This window comes from Muntiacus reevesi, chromosome X (assembly GCF_963930625.1).
Source record: "Muntiacus reevesi chromosome X, mMunRee1.1, whole genome shotgun sequence".
Taxonomy (NCBI): Eukaryota; Metazoa; Chordata; class Mammalia; order Artiodactyla; family Cervidae; genus Muntiacus; species Muntiacus reevesi.
In genome coordinates this window covers 91,440,194-91,462,943 of record NC_089271.1, presented here as the reverse complement: position 1 = coordinate 91,462,943, position 22,750 = coordinate 91,440,194, and the positions used below count along the sequence as shown (strand labels likewise).

Sequence of the window (22,750 nt, the reverse complement as noted above, 5' to 3'; positions counted from 1 at the left end):
CATAAAAGACTACTACTAGTAGCTCTATGCCAATAAAATGGACAACTTGGAAGAAATGGACAAATACTTAGAAAAGTATAACTTTCTAAAACTGAACCAGGAAGAAATAGAAGATCTTAACAGACCCATCACAAGCATGGAAATTGAAACTATAATCAGAAATCTTCCAGCAAACAAAAGCCCAGGACCAGACAGCTTCACAGTTGAATTCTACCAAAATTTAGAGAAGAGCTAACACCTATCCTACTCAAACTCTTCCAGAAAATTACAGAGGAAGGTTAATTTCCAAACTCATTCTATGAGGCCACCATCACCCTAATGCCAAAACCAGACAAAGATGCCACAAAAAAAGAAAACTACAGACCAATATCACTGATGAACATAGATGCAAAAATCCTTAACAAAATCCTAGCAAACAGAAACCAACAACATATTAAAAAGATCATACCAAGTGGGCTTTATCCCACTGATGCAAGGATTCTTCAATATTCGCAAATCAATTAACATAATACACCACATTAACAATTTGAAAAATAAAAACTATATGATTATCTCAATAAATGCAGAGAAAGCCTGTGACAAAATTCAACATCCATTTATGATAAAAAAAAAAAATACCCTCCAGAAAGCAGGAATAGAAAGAACATACGTCAACATAATAAAAACTATATATGACAAACCCACAGCAAACATTATCTTCAATGTTGAAAAATTGAAAGCATTTCCCCTAAAGTCAGGAACAAAACAAGGGAGCCCACTCTCACCATTACTATTCAACATAGTTTCTGAAGTTTTGACCACAGCAATCAGAACAGGAAAAGAAATAAAAGGAATCCAGATAGGAAAAGAAGAAGTAAAACTCTCACTGTTTGCAGATGACATGATCCTCTACATAGAAAACCCTAAAGACTCTACCAGAAAATTACTAGAGCTAATCAATGAATATAGTAAAGTTGCAGGATATACAATTAACACACAGAAATCCCTTGCATTCCTATATACTAACAATGAAAAAACAGAAAGAGAAATTAAGGAAACAATATCATTCACTATTGCAAGAAAAAGAATAAAATACTTAGGAGTATATCTACCTAAAGAAACAAAAGACCTATACATAGAAAACTATAAAACACTGATGAAAGAAATCAAAGAGGACACAAACAGATGGAGAAACATACCATGTTCCTGGATTGGAAGAATGAATATTGTCAAAATGGCTATACTACCCAAAGCAATCTATAGATTCAATGCAATCCCTAAAAGCTACCAATGGTATTTTTCACAGAACTAGAACAAATAATTTCACCATTTGTATGGAAATACAAAAAACCTCGAATAGCCAAAGCAATCTTGAGAAAGAAGAATGGAACTGGAGGAATCAACCTGCCTGACTTCAGACTCTACTACAAAGCCACAGTCATCAAGACAGTATGGTACTGACACAAAGACAGAAATATAGATCAATGGAACAGAATAGAAAGCCCAGAGATAAATCCACGAACCTATGGACACCTTATCTTGGACAGAGGAGGCAAGAGTAAACAATGGAAAAAAGACAACCTCTTTAACAAGTGGTGCTGGGAAAACTGGTCAACCACTTGTAAAAGAATGAAACTAGAACACTTTCTAACACCATACACAAAAATAAACTCAAAATGGATTAAAGATCTAAATGTAAGACCAGAAACTATAAAACTCCTAGAGGAGAACATAGGCAAAACACTCTCCGACATAAATCACAGCAAGATCCTCTATGACCTATCTCCCAGAATATTGGAAACAAAAGCAAAAGTACACAAATGGGACCTAATTAAACTTAAAAGCTTTTGCACAACAAAGGAAACTATAAGTAAGGTGAAAAGACAGCTTTCAGAATGGGAGAAAATAATAGCAAATGAAGAAACAGACAAAGGATTAATCTCAAAAATATACAAGCAACTCCTGAAGCTCAATTCCAGAAAAATAAATGACCCAATCAAAAAATGTGCCAAAGAACTAAACAGACATTTCTCCAAAGAAGACATACAGATGGCTACCAAACACATGAAAAGGTGCTCAACATCACTCATTATCAGAGAAATGCAAATCAAAACCACAATGAGGTACCATTACACGCCAGTCAGGATAGCTGCTATCCAAAAGTCTACAAGCAATAAATGCTGGAGAGGGTGTGGAGAAAAGGGAACCCTCTTACACTGTTGGTGGGAATGCAAACTAGTACAGCCACTTTGGAAAACAGTGTGGAGATTTCTTAAAAAACTGGAAATAGAACTGCCATATGACCCAGCAATACCACTTCTGGGCATACACACTGAGGAAACCAGATCTGAAATAGACACGTGCACCCCAATGTTCATCCCAGCACTGTTTATAACAGCCAGGACATGGAAACAACCTAGCTACCCATCAGCAGACGAATGGATAAGGAAGCTGTGGTACATATACACCATGGAATATTACTCAGCCGTTAAAAAGAATTCATTTGACTCAGTTCTAATGAGATGGATGAAACTGGAGCCCATTATACAGAGTGACGTAAGCCAGAAAGATAAAGACCATTACAGTATACTAACACATATATATGGAATTTAGAAAGATGGTAGTGATAACCCTATATACAAAACAGAAAAAGAGACACAGAAGTATAGAACAGACTTTTGAACTCTGTGGGAGAAGGTGAAGGTGGGATGTTTTGAGAGAACAGCATGTATATTATCTATGGTGAAACAGATCACCAGCCCAGGTGGGATGCATGAGACAGGTGCTCGGACCTGGTGCACTGGGAAGACCCAGGGGAATCGGGTGGAGAGGGTGGTGGGAGGGGGGATCAGGATGGGGAATACGTGTGACTCCATGGCTGATTCATGTCAATGTATGACAAAACCCACTGAAATGTTGTGAAGTAATTAGCCTCCAACTAATTAAAAAAAATTTTTTTTAATTAAAAATATAAAAGAAAGCTGTGGTACATATACACAATGGAATATTACTCTGTCATTAAAAAGAGTACATTTGAATCAGTTCTAATGAGGTGGATGAAACTGGAGCCTATTATACAGTGTGAAGTAAATCAGGAAAAAAAAAAAACACCAATACAGTATACTAACGCATATATATGGAATTTAGAAAGATGGTAACCATAACCCTGTATGCAAGACAACAAAAGAGACACAGATGTATAGAACAATCTTTTGGACTCTGGGAGAGGGCGAGGGTGGGATGATTTGGGAGAATGGCATTGAAACATGTATATTATCATATGTGAAATGAATCACCAGTCCAGGTTCAATGCGTGAGACAGGGTGCTCGGGGTTGGTGCACTGGGATGACCCAGAGGGATGGGATGGGGAGGGAGGTGGGAGGGGGATTCAGGATGGGCTTTATACACCATGGGTGAATACACCCGTGGTGGATTCATGTCAATGTATGGCAAAATCAATACAATATTGTAAAGTAATTAGTCTCCAATTAAAAGATAGAAATTTATATTTTTTTAAAAATGATATTACAGCTAATATATAATAAAGAAGATGATTACTGGGGTTTCCCTGGTGGTTCAATGGTAAAGCATTTGCCTGCCAACACAGAAGATGGGGGTTCAACCTGATCCGAGAGGATCCCACGAGGTGAAGAGCAACGAAGTCCGTGTCTCAGAACCATTGAGCCTGTGCTCTAGAACCCGTGGTCCAAACCAAGAGAGGCCACCAAAATAAAGCCCATGCACCGCGACTAGAGATAGGAGCCACCACTTGCCACAACTTGAGACAAGCCCAAGCAGCGACAAAGACCCAGCACGGCCAAAAAGAAATAAAATTACAAAAAAAAAAAAAAAAAAGTTGGAGGAGGGAAGATCTCCCTTTCTCTTTAAAATAAAAGCAGGGAGGGTATCAACCACATCAAGAAAGAGCTCTCGGGACTTCCCTGTGAGCCAGTGGCTACTACTGAGCCTGCGCTCTAGAGCCTGGGGACCACAGCTACTGAAACTCGTGTGCCCTAGAGCCTGTGTTCCACAAGAGAAAGAACCACAATGGGATGTGTGCACACCACAACTAGAGGGTAGCCCCGCTCGCTGTGACTAGAGAAAAACCTGAGCCACAGTGAAGATCCAGCATGGTCAAAAATAAATAAATATTTTTTTTAAAAAAAGAAAGAAAATGATAACTATAAAAGTCAGGCTACATGTTCATTTCAGGGGAAAGAGAGGGCTTAGATTGGAGATGAAAATCTGGAGAGAGTTTGGGGGAGAGGAGTGCTTGCACAGTTCTCTTTATTAACTTGGGATGTAGTTACAAAGTTATTTGCCATAGGATGACTCATTAAGCCATGCGTTTATTTTGTGTGGTTTTCTGTACCTGTGTTCACTTCACAATAAAGTTTTTAAAAAAACAATAGAGTCCACATATGAGATCATACAGCATTTGTCTTTTTCTGTCTGACTTATTTTTACTTAGCACAATTACAAATAAGTAATACCCTCAAAGTCATTAAAAATGACTAGGTGGGGGAAAAATGACAAAACGGTATACCATATGGCATTTTAAAAACAAATGCTATGGGGAATTCCCTGTTGGTCCCCGTGGTAAGGACTCCATGCTTCTGCTGAAACCGGCATAGGTTCAACCCCTGGTTGGAGAACTAAGATTCTACATGCAGTGCAGTGCAACAACAACAACAAAAGTTTCAGAAGAATATTTGACAGTATAGGAAAGGATCCATGATATAGATTAAAGAAAAAAAAGTTATTACTTCTAGGTGGCAAAATTCTGTGAAATTTTTATTTTCTCCTAAATATTTTTTCTGTATTTTCCAGATTTTCTACAATAAGCATGTGTTAATATTATTGTTATAATTTTTAAATGGGGAGACTATGAGAGAGTATTTTTGTGTGCGTTCCTGAAAGAAGCAAACCAATACATTCAAACAGATGGTAAAACTGATATTCTCTCCCTTGCAGTGTTACATGCCTAATCAAAGCAACCCCCAAGTTCTAAGTATACAACCAAATAGGCCAAATATACCTTTGTCTCAGGTAATGGGAAAAGGATAGAAGTTGATGCTCAACATAAGACAGGGGATTAACTACCTTAGCTAGTAAGGGACTAGTCAAGCTTTATAGCTTTCTGTCTTTAAGGACCTCTTATCTATTGGTCAAATAATATAAACGGTGTCTGGTCATAGCCTACAAGTTCCACTGACTTTAGAAATGAAATGTGCTATTAAGCTATGCGAGGTATGTCCTTTTAAAATTATTTTTAAAGTAGGTAATACACGGATATGTCATACAACTCAAAAGTACAAAAGAGTATACAATAAAAAGTAAATCTTCCTTCCAGCCCTGTCCTCAGCTCCCCAAGGCAATCAATATTATTATTTTGTGAATCCTTTTGGAGAATATCCATTTAAGTGAAAGTATTTCATTAAGTCCAAGTGGTAGCAGACCATACACACTGCACTGCCTTTTTTTCATTTAACATCTTCCAGTAGTCATGTATGGATGTGAGAGTTGGACCATAAAGAAGGCTGAGCACTGAAGAATTGATGCTTTTGAACTGAGGTGTTGGCGAAGACTCTTGAGAGTCCCTTGGACTGCAAGGAGATCAAACCAGTCAATCCTAAAGGAAATCAATCCTGAATATTTATTGGAAGGACTGATGCTGAAGCTGAAACTCCAATACTTTGGCTACCTGACGTGAAGAGCCGACTCATTGGAAAAGACCATGATGCTGGGAAAGATTAAAGGCAGGAGGGGAAGGGGATGGCAGAGGACAAGATGGTTGGATGGCATCACTGACCCAATGGACATGAGTTTGAGCAAGCTCTGGGAGATGGTGATGGACAGTGAAGCCTGGCATGCTGCAGTCCAAGGGGTCACAAAGAGTTGGACATGACTGAACGACTGAACAATAACAACATCTTAGAGACTGCTCCATATTCATATCTATAAAGCTACCTTTTTCTTTTCAATGGCTACAGAGTATGCCATTGTAGGAAAGTCCTATAATTTAAATAGTCTACTGATGGGCACTTATCTCCAATCTTTTACTCTATCAAGCAATGCTACAATGAATAATCTAATGCACGTAATTTAACACATATGCAAGCATCTTTTAGAACAAACTCCTGGAAGTAGAAACTTAAAGCTTGGTAAATACTGTCAAATTACACTTAAAAGCAGCTTTATAGATTTACACGCTCACCAGCAATGCTTAAGAGCATTACTAACACAGCATGTGAGCAAAATCTTTGATCTTTGCTAATCTGTTAGGTTTATTTCTGTGATCACTTTGTTCATATTTTCTACATCTTTTTTTTTAATCAGGTTGGGCTTTCTCTTATTGATTTCTATATTTGTATATTAGGAAATTAATTCATGGTCTGTGAATTGTAAATACATTTCCTACTTGGTAATTTGTTACCTGTCTTTATTTATGATGGGGGTTTTGCCAAAAATTATACATATATATATATATATATATATATATATATATATATATATATATATATAAGAGAGAGGGAAACAATAAATAAATTTTAAGAAAATATATAATATCTTTCCTTTTCTGACTTTGACCTTTTAAAAAATATTATTTAGAGTATTTTTACTAACACTCTAGTATTAGAAAAAATTTCCATGAAGACTTAGGGTACTTCTATGATATCTTTCTTTTTTTCAGCATTTAAATCCTTGATCAATGTATCTTGGACCATATTTTACTGTAAAGTGAAATACAGAGACAGCTTTTTTTTAGATGTCCATCCTATCCTAAAGAAAATTATTGAATAATGCATCTTTTCTTCCAACTGATTTGAAATGTCAACTTTAGGGGATTCTTAAAAAAAACATTTTTCCCTTTCTATATGAGGACTGAGCTATTGCTCTTAATTCTATATGTGATTTAAAGATTTTAATTATCCTCAGAGCACTTTAAGACACCACAAATCAAACTTTCCTTTCTGTTTCATCCTCAATCTAACATTTTATGAACAAGCAAAGGTAGAACATAATATCTATGGTAATTAACTTGAGGCACACCTTAAGATTCCTGGAACCCAATTTATTGATCATCTGCTATTTAATAATAATTTCCAAGCATGTTCTTACAACAACAAAGAAAGCCAACCTCAAGAATGTTTTAAAAATTAAATTGAGGAGGCTTCCACTGCGTCCTCTGCCAGTGACCTATGGCAAAATAGGACATTAAGCTCCCTGAGCTTCAGGTTCCCCATCCAAGGACTGAGGAGAAGATCTTCCTTCAGAGGGTCCTTTTTGGCATTTTATGAAATCATGAGGCAGCAGACTGTGACCAAGATGGTGGACTAGGAAGACCCTTAGCTCACCTCTCCCACAGATACACCAACATTATAAATATTTACAGAGCAACTCTCTATGAGAATGACCTAAAGACCAGCAGAAAAGATTTTCCACAACTAAAAATATAAAGAAATAACCAAAATGAGATGAGTAGGAGGGGTGGAGTCATGTTATAGTCACTTACCCAGGTGAGTAACCCACAAACAGGAGAATGATTATAACTGCAGAGGATCTCCTCAAGGAGAAAGAAGTCTGAGCCCCACATTGGGCTCTCTGGCCTAGGGTCTTGTACCGGGAAGATGAACCCCTGGATTTTTTTTTTAGCTTTAAAAGCCAATGGGGCTTACTTTTGGAAGGCTACTGTTCTTGTAGAGTCTCTCGGAGAGGCAAGAGATCACTGGAGCCCAACGTCTGGGAAATAGACACTGGTGGCAGCTATTTGAGGAAGCTCGTTCTTCCACAAGGACACTGATGCTGGCGAGGGCCATTTTGGAGTCCTGCCACTAGGCTGTTAGTTCTGGGAGCTTGCCCACCCACCAGTGGGCTAGCATTGATGTCCCCCCAACAGCACAGGTAGTCACACTTGGACATGGACTCACCCAACAGCAGGCTGGCACCAACCCTAGAACCCCCAGATTGTGAAGGCAGCCACATGGGGGACCAAGTCCCCCAGTAGGTTGGCAGCCATTCCAAGTGGCAGGGCCTGGCAGTCAACTGGGCCAGAGGCCAATCATGCATACCAGTATGCCCACAGGCCCACAGTAGTCAGCCTCATCACAACAGAAGAGACCATGCAACTCACAAAGGGGGTGCCCATACAGCATACAGCATATAGTTCTGATGATCAGAGAGGAGTGTGCTACTGGGCCTCAAAGGATGTCTCCAACGTAAGGCTACTTCTTCAAGATCAGGAAATGTAATTGACCTACCTAATACACAGAAATAAGTAAAGAGAATTAGCCAAAATAAGGAGACAGAGGAATATGTCCCAGACAAATGAACAAGACAAAACCTAAAAAAAATAGAGATAAGTAATATACCTGATAAAGAGTTAAAGGTAATGATCATAAAGATGCTCAACAAACTCAGGAAAATAAAAAATAATATAAAAAAGTTAAAAAAATAAAACTAAAAAAAAAATAATAAAATAAATATAAATAATAATAAAATAATAAAATAAAAATAATAAAAATAAGGCAAATATATAAATATTAATATATAGAATATATATAATTATAATTAAATTATATTAAATATAATTATATTATATATACTATAATACATTATAATTTATAATATAATATTATAATAATTATATAATCATAATATATATTATTTAATATATAATATATAAATGAATATATAAATAAATAATAAAAATAAAATAAAATTTAAAAAAATTTTAAAAGTAACTGAACTAAAAAATACACCAGAACGAATTAACAGTATATTAGATGATGCAGAAAAACAGATCAGCACACTGGAAGACAGATTAGTAGAAATCACTGGAGCTAAACAGAGAAAACAATTTTTAAAAATGAGGAAAGCTTGAGAGACTTCTGGGACCTTGTCAAGCAGGCTAGCATTTTTATTATAGGGATCTCAGAGAAGAAGAGAGAGAAAAGGGGGCAGATAGCTTATTTGAAGAAATAATAGCTGAAAACTTTCTTAACCTGAGGAAGGAAGCAGACATCCAGGTCCAGGAGGCACAGAGAGTCCCAAACAAGATGAACTCAAAGATGTCCACACCAGGGCACATTATAATTAACATGGCAAAATTAAAGATAAGGAGAGAATCTGAAAAGGAGCAAGAGAAAAGGAACTAGTTATGTACAAGGGAACTTCCATAAGACTAGCAGCTAACTTTTCAGCAGAAACGTTACAGGCCAGAAGAAGGAAGCACCATATATTCAAACGGATGAAAGGAAAAAACCTACAACCAAGAATAACTGATAAAGCTATCATTCAGATTTGAAAGAGAGAGTTTTACATTCATGCAAAAGCTTAAAGAGCTCAGCATCAGTAAAGACCATAATGTCTCTTTCAGATCTGGTTTCCTCAGTGTGTATGCCCAGAAGTGGGATTGCTGGGTCATATGGCAGTTCTATTTCTAGTTACCAATGTAATAGAGACTAAAGGAAAATATCAATGAAGCTAAAGCCTGGTTCTTTGAACAGATAAACAAAATAGATAAATTTTTAACCATACTCATCAGGAAAAAGAATGGTCCCAAGTAAATGAAATCAGAAATGAAAGAAGAAAAGTTACAGCTGACACCATACAAATATAAAGGATCATAAGAGATTACTAAGAAAAACTTATTATAGGTTAATAAAATGGACAAAGTAGAAGAAATGGATAAATTCCTAGAAACATACAATCTCTCAGGAATGAATCAGGAAGAAATAGAAATTATGAGCAGATTGATTATCAGCAATGAAATTAAATCAGTAGTAAAAAAAAGAAAAATACTCCAAGCAAACAGAAGTCTAGGACCAGATGGCTTCATAGGTGAATTCTACTAAACACCTGAAGAGGTAACACCTACCCTTCTCAAATTATTCCAAAAAATCACAGAAGAAGGAATAATTCTGAATGCATTCTGTAAGGCCTGCACCACCTTAATACCAAAACCAGACACTACGAAAGAAAATTACAGGTCAATATCACTGATGAACACATGTGAAAATTCTCAATAAAATACTAGCAAACAGAATTCAATAATACATTAAAAGTATTTTACATCATAATCAAGTGGGACTCATCCCAGGGATGCAAGAATGGTTTAATATCTGCAAATCAATCAATGTGATACATCACATTAACAAATTGAAAAATAAAAATTATATGATCATATCAATAGATGCCTAAAAATTTTGGTAAAATTCAACATCCATTTATGATTTTAAAAAAACTCTTAAAAAAGTGGGCATACAAGAAACATACCTCAACAAAATAAATGCCATAGATGACAAAGCCACAGCCAACATTATATACACTAGCGAAAACCTGAAAGTATTTTCTCTAAGATCAGGAACAATATGAGGATGCCCACTCTTGCCACTGTTATTCAACATAGTATTGTAAGTATTAACCACAGCAGACAAGAAAAATACATAAAAGGAATCCAAATTAGAAAGAAAGAAGTAAAACTGTCACTGTTTGTAGGTAACAAAGTAATATATATAGAAAACGCTGAGGCCACCACCAGGAAACTATTGGAACTAATAAATGAATTGAGTAAAGTTTCAGGATACAAAATTAATATATCAATAATACATATTAACAAGTTAAGAGCTACCTCCTATGGGCCCAGCCTGTGGCTTGCATGTCTGGGACACATGTCCTTGTGCTGCAGTCAGGCTGGCATTTTCAGTTTTGTTCTTACTTTTGAAGTTCTTTTTTCCTTTCCTAGTGACACTCCTTAGGATGCACTGTAATAGCCAAAGAAAGCACTGTGGCTCTTACAAAGGTCACAGGCAATGTAGCTGGGGACCTGGGAAACTTTGAGTCTGGACCACTCAGCAGAATGAGTTAGGGAAAATACACCACAATCTTACTTTCCTGTCTTATTAGGTCAGAGTGGATGAAACTGCTGATGTTGAGCAATTGTCCCACAAAAATGGCAGTTTCATCCAGTTCAACCTAAATAGATCTTATTCTAGAAGTACTAACAAATGTAGGCTTCCCTGGTGGATCAGTGGTAAAGAATCTGCCTGCCAATGCAAGATACATGAGTTTGATCCCTGGGTTGGGAAAATCCCTTGGAGAAGGAAATGGCAACCCACTCCAGAATTCTTGCCTGGGAAATCCCATGGACAGAGGAGCCTGGTGGGCTAAAGTCCATGAGGTTGCAAAGCGTCGGATACAATTTAGTGACTAAACAACAACATGTTAATTAATATGTTAATTATGTATTCTGTTAACACAACAGAAATGCTGTGTTTCCATACACTAAAAATGAGCTATCAGAGAGAGAAATGAAGAAAGCAATCCCACATACAATGGCATCAAAAAGAACAAAACACCTAGGAATAAACCTAACCAAAAAGGTAAAAAAAATCTATACTTGGAAAACTATAAGACATTGATGAAAGAAATTGAAGAGGATATAATACATGGGAAGATATACTGTGTTCATGGATTGGAAGAATTATTATTGCTAAAATGACCATACTGTCCAAGGCAATCTACAGATTCAGTGCAATCTCTACCAAAGTACTAATGGCATGTTTTGCAGAACTAGAACAAATAATTCTAAAATATGTGTGGAAACACAAAAGATCCTAGATAACCAAAACATTCTTGAGAAAGAAGAGCAAAGCTAGAGCTCCTGTGTTTCAAGCTATACTACAAAGCTACAGTAATCAAAACAGTATGATACTGGCACAAAAACACATATAGGTCAATGGAGCAGAATAGAGAGCCCAGAAAAAAATCCACAGTTAAATGATCAATTAATCTATGACAGAGGAAGCAAGATTATGGGGAAATATTATGGGAAAAAGATACCCTCTCCAATAAATGGTGTTGGGAAAACTGAACAGCTACATGCAAAAGAATCAACTTGGACTACTTTCTTACACTATAAACAAAAATAAGCTCAAATGATGATGAATTAAAGATTTTAATGTAAACCTTTAAACCATAAAATTCCTAGAAGAAAATAGGCAGCATGCTCTTTGACATCAGTCTTAGTAATGCAATATTTTTTTAATGTGTCTCCTCAGTCAAGAGAAGCAAAGGCAAAAATAAGCAAATAGGACTATATCAAAAAGAAAACTCACACAGTGAAAGAAACTATCAACAAAATGAAAAGATAGCCTACAGAATAGAATGTCTGCAAATGATATATCCAACAAAGGGTTACTAGCAAAACTATGCACAGAATCCATATAACTCAACATCAAACAAACAACCCAATTTAAAAATGGGCAGAGGACCTGAATAGACATTTTTTTATTTTTATTTTTTCATTTATTTTTATTAGTAGGAGGCTAATTACTTTACAATATTGTAGTGGTTTTTGTTATACATTGACATGAATCAGCCATGGATTTACATGTGTTCCCCATCCTTATCCCCCCTCCCACCTCCCTCCCCATCCCATCCCTCTGGATTTTCCCAGTGCACCAGCCCTGAGAACTTGTCTCATACATCCAACCTTGGGTGGTGATTTGTTTCACCCTTGATAGTATACTTGTTTCGATGCTATTCTCTCAGAACATCCCACCCTCGCCTTCTCCCACAGAGTCCAAAAGTCTGTTCTGTACATCTGTGTCTCTTTTTCTGTTTTGCATATAGGGTTATCATTACCTTCTTTTCAAATTCCATATATATATGTGTTAGTATACTGAATTGGTGTTTATCTTTCTGGCTTACTTCACTCTGTATAATGGGCTCCAGTTTCATCCATCTCATTAGAATTGATTCCAATAAATTCTTTTTAATGGCTGAGTAATAGTTCATTGTGTATATGTACCATAGCTTCCTTATCCATTCGTCTGCTGATGGGCATCTAGGTTGCTTCCATGTCCTGGTTATTATAAACAGTGCTGCGATGAACATTGGGGTGCACGTGTATCTTTCAGATCTGGTTTCCTCAGTGTGTATGCCCAGGAGTGGGATTGCTGGGTCATAATGCAATTCTATTTCCAGTTTTTAAAGAAATCTCCACACTGTTCTCCATAGTGGCTGCACTAGTTTGCATTCCCACCAACAGTGTAAGAGGGTTCCCTTTTCTCCACACCCTCTCCAGCATTTATTGCTTGTAGACTTTTGGATAGCAGCCATCCTGACTGGCATGTAATGGTACCTCATTGTGGTTTTGATTTGCATTTCTCTGATAATGAGTGATGAGAAACGAAAGATCTATATATAGAAAACTATAAAACACTGATGAAAGAAATCAAAGAGGACACCAACAGATGGAGAAATACACCGTGTTCATGGATTGGAAGAATCAATATTGTCAAAATGACTATACTACCCAAAGCAATCTATAGATTCAATGCAATCCCTATCAAGCTACCAATGGTATTTTTCACAGAACTAGAACAAAAAATTTCATAATTTGTATGGAAATACAAAAAACCTCGAATAGCCAAAGCAATCTTGAGAAAGAAGAATGGAACTGGAGGAATCAACCTGCCTGACATCAGACTCTACTACAAAGCCACAGTCATCAAGACAGTATGGTACTGGCACAAAGACAGAAATATAGATCAATGGAACAGAATAGAAAGCCCAGAGATAAATCCACGAACCTATGGACACCTTATCTTCGACAAAGGAGGCAAGGATATACAATGGGAAAAAGATAACCTCTTTAACAAGTGGTGCTGGGAAAACTGGTCAACCACTTGTAAAAGAATGAAACTAGAACACTTTCTAACACCATACACAAAAATAAACTCAAAATGGATTAAAGATCTAAATGTAAGACCAGAAACTATAAAACTCCTAGAGGAAAACATAGGCAAAACACTCTCTGACAGAAATCACAGCAGGATCCTCTATGACGTATCTCCCAGAATATTGGAAATAAAAGCAAAAATAAACAAATGGGACCTAATTAAACTTAAAAGCTTTTGCACAACAAAGGAACCTATAAGCTAGGTGAAAAGACAGCTTTCAGAATGGGAGAAAATAATAGCAAACGAAGCAACAGAAAAAGGATTAATCTCAAAAACATACAAGCAACTCCTGCAGCTCAATTCCAGAAAAATAAACGACCCAATAAAAAAAAAAATGTGCCAAAGAACTAAACAGACATTTCTCCAAAGAAGACATACAGATGGCTAACAAACACATGAAAAGATGGTCAACATCACTCATTATCAGTGAATAGACATTTTTTTAAAAAGACATACAGATGGCTAACAGACACATGAAAGGATACAAAATGTCACTAAATTATCAGCGAAATTAAAATCAAAACCACAGTGAGATATTACCTCACACTTGTCACAATGTCCATTATTTAAAAGACAACAAATAACAAGTGTTTGTAAGAATGTGGAAGAAAGAGAATCCTTTCCCACTGTTGAAAGGAGTATAAATTGGTGCAGCCATTAAGTAAAACAGTATGGCAGTTCCTCAAAAAATTAAAAACAGAACTATCATAGGAGCTAGCAACTCCACTTCTGGGTACAGTTGACCCTTGAACAACATGAGTTTGAACTGCACATGTCCATTTATATGCAGATTTTTCAATAAATGCATAAACAGTGGAAACTGTGTCAGACTTTATTTTGGGGGCTCCAAAATCACTACAGATGGTGATTGCAGCCATGAAATTAAAAGGCACTTACTCCTTGGAAGGAAAGTTATGACCAACCTAGATAGCATATTAAATAGCAGAGACATTACTTTGTCAACAAAGGTCCATCTAGTCAAGGCTATGGTTTTTCCAGTGGTCATGTATGGATGTGAGAGTTGGGCTGTGAAGAAAGCTGAGCACCGAAAAATTGATGCTTTTGAACTATGGTGTTGGAAAAGACACTTGAGAGTCCCTTGGACTGCAAGGAGATCCAGCCAGTCCATCCTAAAGGAGATCAGTCCTGGGTGTTCATTGGAAGGACTGATGCTGATGCTCCAATACTCTGGCCACCTCATGCAAAGAGTTGACTCATTGGAAAAGACCCTGATGCTGGGAGGGATTGGGGGCATAAGGAGAAGGGGACGACAGAGGATGAGATGATTGGATGAAATCACCGACTCTATGGACATGTTTGAGTAAACTCCGGGAGTTGGTGATGGACAGGGAGGCCTGGTGTGCTGTGATTCATGGGGTTGCAAAGAGTCGGACACAACTGAGTGACTGAACTGAAGTGAACTGACCGTACTACAAGATCTGTGGTTGGTTGAGTCTCCTAAAGTCAAATTGTGGATACAAAGGTCCAAATGTAAAGTTATACACAGATATTTTACTTCCCGAGGATTGTCACTTCTAACTCCTCTGTTGTTCAAGGGTCAATTGTATCTTTCCAAAGTAACCAAAAAACACTAACTGGAAAAGATCTACTGCATCATTATTTAGAATAATCAAGATATGGAAGCAACCTAAGTGTCCATTGATAGATGAATAGATAAAAAAGATGTGATTATATATACATATATAATAGATGTTATATATATATATGTGTGTGTGTGTGTATATATATATATATATATATATGTATGTATATATATTACACATATTATTACTCAACCACAAAAAAAGTGAAATCTTGCCATTTGCAACAACATGGATGGGCCCTGAGGGTATTATGCAAAGTTAAATAAGTCAGAGAAAGACAAATACCACATGATTTCACATATGTGGGATCTAAAAAGCAAAACAAATGAACAAACAAAACAGAAACAGATTCACTGATACAGAGAAGAGATTGGTGATGCCAGAAGGGGCATGGGGGGAAATGCATAACATAGGTGAGGAGATTAAAAGGTACAGATTTTCACTTATAAATAAATCACAGAGATGTGCAGCATGCAGAATATAGTCAATAATATTTTAATAATTCTCTATGGTGACAGATGACAACTTATTACACTGATCATTTTGTAATATAAAAAAATACCAAATCACTCAGTTGTACACTTGAAATTAATATATACTGTAAGTCAATTATATTTCAATTTGAAAAGAAAAAAGTTGAACTCAAAAACAAAGTAGTAAGGGAAAGCTGGAAGGTGAGGGAAATTGGGAGATGCTGGACAGAAAGTACAAGCATTCAGCCATAAGATGAATAACCTACTCCATAGGAGTCAGCACCAGGCTGAACTAATAATGATTATAAGAAGAGTGATAATAACAACAATGACAGTAACATTTCCTAGCAAAAGTCTACTATCCTTGTTCTGGTCTTACCTCAGCAGGGAGCCCTTCAAATTGGGGAGGCTTGCAGTGGGAGGCAGGATCATCCCACTTCTCAAAAAACTCTGCACATGTGTGAGGATGATTCTCAGCCATGCTCTCATCTGTTTGACCCCGGACAATTCCACTGAGGCAGAAAAAAAGGACAGTATGTGGCAAAGAATTACACAAGATCAGGAACGGGGGCATGAAAAATGGGAGTTTGAAGACCTTACCCAAGACCATGAATTCCTAAGTCAATGAAGTAGATGATAAAAATGTGGTGTGTATACCAGAAGACCTCAAAATAACTCCTCCGGATAAATTCCATAGCTGAAGTCACCATTAGAACTAGAGCCATTGTGATGATCACTCCAGTGAGACCAGCAATGCTGGTGAATGTCACATACACCACTGTCTATGAAAGGAGAAATTTCAACCAGACACAATGTCCATCAAGGACACCATGACCTTCCTGCTCATGTCCAGGTCCCAGATGCTTTTCCCTTGAATCAACTCACTGTATTTGAGGACTGGATGGGATTTAGCCATGAATCATTCTCCTGATGAGGAAGGTTGGAGAGAATGGAAGTAAGGGATCCATCTGTGGCCTGTCTGCTTCTGCTATATCGTTCAAGGTTAAACAGGTGTGCAATGATGTGAATAGCTAAATGGAAAGATGGAAAAGAATGTGAAAGTTGTCTCAGAAACATCATGGCAGGTATTCCTCACTAGAAAGGGAAAATCTTACATGTGATACCAAGCAGAATGGTGAGTCCACATAAAGTGCCCAATAATAATTACAGAGAGAATTAAGATCTTTTTTATATTTACTCCCAAAGGAATAGAATGTAAATTCCATGACAGCAGGTCTAAAATAGTGCCTGACAAATAGTGCCAGGTGTTCAATAAATACATTTTGAATGTTTATACACATGGATGAATGAATCTATATTCTGAATGTCTGGAAGACTGCAGGTTCATCCGTTGCCCCAGTTACCTGTGTGTAGGCAGATCATATATCCCACCAGTTTGTGGAAGGAGAGGTTGTGATCCAGTTGCTTTCTCAGGGTACTCCTATAAAGCTACAAATGTGAAATGATCATGGTCAGGTGTCTCCAGGGAGCTTTATGAAGTTCACTATATGGGCTTCCCTGGTTACTCAGATGATAAAGAATCTGCCTGCAATGCAGGAGACACAGGTTCAATCCCTGGGTTGGGAAGATACCCTGGAGAAAGAAATGGCTACCCACTCCAGTATTCTTGCCTGGAGAATTCCACGGACAGCCAAGTCTGGCAGCCTACAGTCTATGGAATCACAAAGAGTTGGGCACAACTGAACAACTAACACTTTCAGTTTCAATATATAACCAACATGTCTTACATAAAGCATGCCAATACCCACCCACTCTTGCTCACCCCCATGCCTCATCTCCCAAAGGAGATCTCTGGCTTCCATTTCTAGGGGCTTGGTGTTGAGCTGGCCTACTGAGATGTAGAGTCTTTTGTCTTTAATGTGAAAAATGACCTACAAGTGGTTAGGACTCACTGAGCAGGTGCCTCTCAGGAAAGACAGCAAATTTCGACACACGGGAAGAAGGATCAGCATGCTGTTAAAATTCAAGCAGAGAGCAGAGGCTCGGGCCCACGCCAGCGCTGACTAGAACAGAAGAGAGAAGAAACCATCAGCTGCTTCATCTCTTCATCTATCAGGTGAGCAGGGGCCTGGTCCACTTGTCTGAGACCTGGACAATGAGTCCAAACGCTCTGTTTACAAATGACAGAAAATTTGCTGAAAATATCAAATTGAGAAATCCTCATGACAGTGGTTAAGAAATGTTTGACTACCCATTTATCAATATGAAAGAGAACAGGATTTAATGATTTGAGTTAACAAATAAATTCTGAGTGTAACACTTTGCAACGAGGATTTTTGCTTAATATGGTCAATTATGATTTTAGTTCATCATTTGTAAAACAATCTTGAAAAAAATATATATATATATTGTATTTTAAATATAGCTTAGATATTTTGAGTTATAATTATATTGACTATTTTTCTTTTCTCTATACTTTCTAATGTTGCAGTTATAAGTATGTAGTAATCATGCAATAAAAACAATAAAAAAATAACTGTTTATATTTAAGATCCCTTTAATAATTGAATAAAACAAAACAAAAAACCCCTCAGAGTAAATCTTTAAACCTAGGTAGAGATTTGATAAGGGAGAATTTCTAAGAACAGAATTTCAAACTTATTTCCTTGGGTGGTCAGGCAGCATACACCAATTCAGTTCAGTTCAGTCACTCAATCATGTCCAACTCTTTGTGACCCCATGGACTGCGACACACCAGGCCGCACTGTCTATCACCAACTCCTGGAGTTTGCACAAACTCATGTCCATTGAGTCAGTGATTCCATCCAACCATCTCATCATCTGTCGTCCCCTTCTCCTCCTTCCCTCAATCTTTCCCAGCATCAAGGTATTTCCAAATGAGTCAACTCTTCGCATGAGGTGGCTAGAGTATTGGAGTTTCAGCTTCAGCATCAGTCCTTCCAGTGAACACCCAGGACTGATCTCCTTTAGGATGGACTGATTGGATCTCCTTGCAGTCCAAGAGACTCTCAAGAGTCTTCTCCAACACAACAATTAAAAAGCATCAATTCTTCGGTGCTCAGCTTTCTTTACAGTGCAACTCTCACATCCATACATGACTACTGGAAAAACCATAGCCTTGACTAGATGGACCTTTGTTGACAAAGTAATGTCTCTGCTATGTAATATGCTATCTAGGTTGGTCATAACTTTCCTTCCAAGGAATAAGCATATTTTAATTTCATGGCTGCAGTCACCATCTGCAGTGATTTTGGAGCCCCCCAAAATAAAGTCAGCCACTGTTTCCACTGTTTCCCCATCTATTTGCCATGAAGTGATGGGTCTGGATGCCATGATCTTAGTTTTCTGAATGTTGAGCCAACATTTTCACTCTCCTCTTTCATTTTCATCAAGAGGCTCTTTAGTTCTTCTCCACATTTTGCCATAAGGGTGGTGGCATCTGCATATCTGAGGTTACTGATATATCTCCTGGCAATCTTGATTCCAGCTTGTGCTTCCTCTAGCCCAGTGTTAATCATGATGTACTCTGCATATAAGTTAAATAAGCAGGGTGACAATATACAGCCTTGATCTACTCATTTTCCTATTTGGAACCAGTCTGCTGATCCATGTCCAGTTCTAGCTGTTGCTTCCTGACCTGCATACAGGTTTCTCAAGAGACAGGTCAGGTGGTCTGCTATTCCCATCTCTTTCAGAATTTTCCACAGTTTATTGTGATCTACATAGTCAAAGGCTTTGGCATAGTCAATAAAGCAGAAATAGATATTTTTCTGGAACTCTCTTGCTTTTTTGATGATCCCAAGTTGCAGATGTTGGCAACTTGCTCTCTGGTTCATCTGCCTTTCCTAAAACCAGCTTGAACATCTGGAAGTTCATGGTTCACATATTGCTGAAGCCTGGCTTGGAGAATTTTGAGCATTACTTTGCTAACATGTGAGATGAGTATAATTGTGCGGTACTTTGAGCATTCTTTGGCATTGGCTTTCTTTGGGATTGGACTGAAAACTGACCTTTTCCAGTCCTGTGGCCACTGCTGACTTTTCCAAATTTGCTGGCATATTGAGTGGAGCACTTTCACAACATCATCTTTTAGGATTTGAAATAGCTCAACTGGAATTCCATCACCTCCACTAGCTTTATTCGTAGTGATGCTTCCTAAGGCCCACTTGACTTCACATTCCAGGATGTCTGGCTCTAGGTGAGTGATCACACCATCGTGATTATCTGGGTCATGAAGATCTTTTTTGTACAGTTTTTCTGTGTATTCTTGCCACCTCATCTCAATATCTTCTGCTTCTGTTAGGTCCATACCATTTCTGTCCTTTATTGAGCCCAGCTTTGTATGAAATGTTCCCTTGGTATCTCTAATTTTCTTGAAGAGATCTCTAGTCTTCCCCATTCTATTGTTTTCCTCTATTTCTTTGCAACTGATCACTGAGAAAGGCTTTCTTATCTCCTTGCTATTCTTTGGAACTCTGCATTCAAATGGGTATATCTTTCCTTTTCTCCTTTGCTTTTTGCTTTTCTTCTTTTCACAGCTATTTGTAAGGCCTCCTCAGACAGTCATTTTGCTTTTTTGTATTTCTTTTTCTTGGGGATGCTGTTGCTCCCTGTTTCCTGTACAATGTCACAAACCTCCATCCATAGTTCATCAGGTACTCATCTATAAGATCTAGTCCCTTAAATCTATTTCTCACTCCCAATGTATAGTCATAAGGGATTTTATTTAGGTCATACCTGAATGGTCTAGTGGTTTTCCCCACTTTCTTCAATTTAAGTCTGAATTTGGCAATAAGGAGTTCATGATTTGAGCCACAGTCGGCTCCTGGTCTTGTCTTTGCTGACTGTATAGAACTTCTCCATCTTTGGTTGCAAAGAATATAATCAGTGATTTCAGTGTTGGCCATCTGGTGATGTCCATGTGTAGCATCTTCTCTTGTGTTGTTGGAAGAGGGTGTTTGCTATGACCAGTGCGTTCTCTTGGCAAAACTCTATTAGCCTTTGTCCTGCTTCACTCTGTACTCCAAGCCCAAATTTGCCTGTTACTCCAGGTGTTTCTTGACTTCCTACTTTTGCATTCCACTTCCCTATAATGAAAAGGACATCTTTTTGGGTGTTATTTCTAAAAGGTCTTGTAGGTCTTCATAGAACCATTCAACTTCAGCTTTTTCAGCATTACTGGTCAGGGCACAGACTTGGATTACTGTGATATTGCATGGTTTGCCTTGGAAATGAACAGAGACCATTCTGTCGTTTTTGAGATTGCATCCAAGTACTGCATTTCAGACTCTTTTGTTGACCATGATGGCTACTCCATTTCTTCCAAGGGATTCCTGCCCACAGTAGTAGATATAATGATCATCTGACATAAATTCACCCATTCCAGTCCATCCAGTTCACTGATTCCTACAATGTCGACACTCACTCTTGCCATCTCCTGTTTGATCACTTCCAATTTGCCTTGATTCATGGACCTAACATTCCAGGTTCCTATGCAATATTGCTCTTTACAGCATCAGACCTTGCTTCCATCACCAGTCACATCCACAACTGGGTGTTGTTTATGCTTTGGCTCCATCCCTTCATTCTTTCTGGGGTTATTTCTCTACTGATCTCCAGTAGCATATTGGGCACCTACTGACCTGGGGAGTTCATCTTTCAGTGTCCTATCTTTTTGCCTTTTCATACTGTTCATAGGGTTCTCAAAGCCAAAATACTGAAGTGGTTTGCCATTCCTTTCTCCAGTGGACCACATCTGGTCTAATAGCAGAAAATGCTAGAAAAGGAGACAAGGAATCAGTGCTTCAAAATATTGAGCCCAGAAACAGGCTTAATTAGGTATAGACTGGACAGAATATGTTCAACTCCATGGTAGCTAATTTCGATTTCTCTCCTCAACTGTACAGCTGGTCTCTGAGTCAGCTCCATGTACTTGTGACTGCATACAATGTAGTATGACAATTTCACAGCAACAACGAAGGTGGTGGCAGCAGCCAGACAATTTTTGTTGCACTTCATCTGACTGGTCAGCCTTACATTTGTGCCTGTCAATGACTTGATAAAAGGAAGAAGATGAGGCAGAGTTAACTATTTCTTTGCCTTTTTTTGGAGAAGGAAATGGCAACCCAGTCCAGTATTCTTGCTTGGAGAATCCCCTGGACAGAGAAGCCTGGCAGGCTACAGTCCATGGAGTCTCAAAGAGTTAGACATGACTTAGAGACCAAACAACAACAACTAAAGAAACAGATAGATATATTACTCTATCACAAATTTGTTTTATTGTATATTTCAATTATATTTCAATATAATTGGTTTCTACTGTAATCCCATATATTTTATTGACTATGTTTAAAAATATTATTCTGAAAGGGAGTTGGTAGGTAGACTTCACTAACAGAGTAATCCACAGTATTGAAAAAGTTATGCAATTGGTTAGTTATGCAATTGGTTTTTACAATAAAAAATTTGTCACTGACTCTGGATCAGAAAGATCCCCTGGAGTAGGAAATGGCAGCACACTCCAGTATTTTTGCCTGGAAAATTCCATGGACAGAGGAGCCTGGTGGGCTACAGTGCATGGGGTTGCAAGAGTCGGGCATGACTGAGCAACCTAGTCACCACCACCACCCACCTTTTTCTAATAATCTTTTTGGCACAAAGACTATTTTTCCATATACCCTAAACCCAGACAATGTGACATTGGTTTAATAAGCCAGCTCAAGATCTGCCTACATCCATAATGGCTTACAATGTCTGGCAGTACAGTGAACATGAGCTGCCCTACTGTTTTCCATTTCTGACTCTTCCACATGACCTGTGTTTTCTCCCTCTGCTGAGTCACACCCCAACTGTTTTTGGTAGGGATGTTCTGTTCTGTTTCTGAGTAAATTTCCTCTGTTCATCTCAAAGATCCTGCATCTCCACATTAGTTCCCACCGCTTGCTTATTTGAGTCACAGAGGTT

At 37.9% G+C, this 22,750-nt stretch overlaps 1 protein-coding gene across 3 annotated transcripts in view; it reads right to left on the bottom strand.

The window, feature by feature from the left end:
- NOX1 (NADPH oxidase 1) overlaps positions 1 to 22,750 on the bottom strand; it is a 37,919-nt gene that overhangs the window by 8,774 nt on the left and 6,395 nt on the right. For 2 of the 3 annotated variants that reach the window (XM_065915607.1, XM_065915606.1), the window contains exons 3-7: positions 17,719 to 17,829; positions 17,170 to 17,254; positions 16,691 to 16,836; positions 16,406 to 16,587; positions 16,185 to 16,317 (exon numbers count right to left, since the gene is read on the bottom strand). In XM_065915607.1, coding sequence (XP_065771679.1) covers positions 16,185 to 16,317; positions 16,406 to 16,587; positions 16,691 to 16,836; positions 17,170 to 17,254; positions 17,719 to 17,829 — 657 coding nt within the window. The remainder of the gene's footprint in view (positions 1 to 16,184; positions 16,318 to 16,405; positions 16,588 to 16,690; positions 16,837 to 17,169; positions 17,255 to 17,718; positions 17,830 to 22,750) is intronic. The other variant, XM_065915605.1, reaches the window with a different exon arrangement.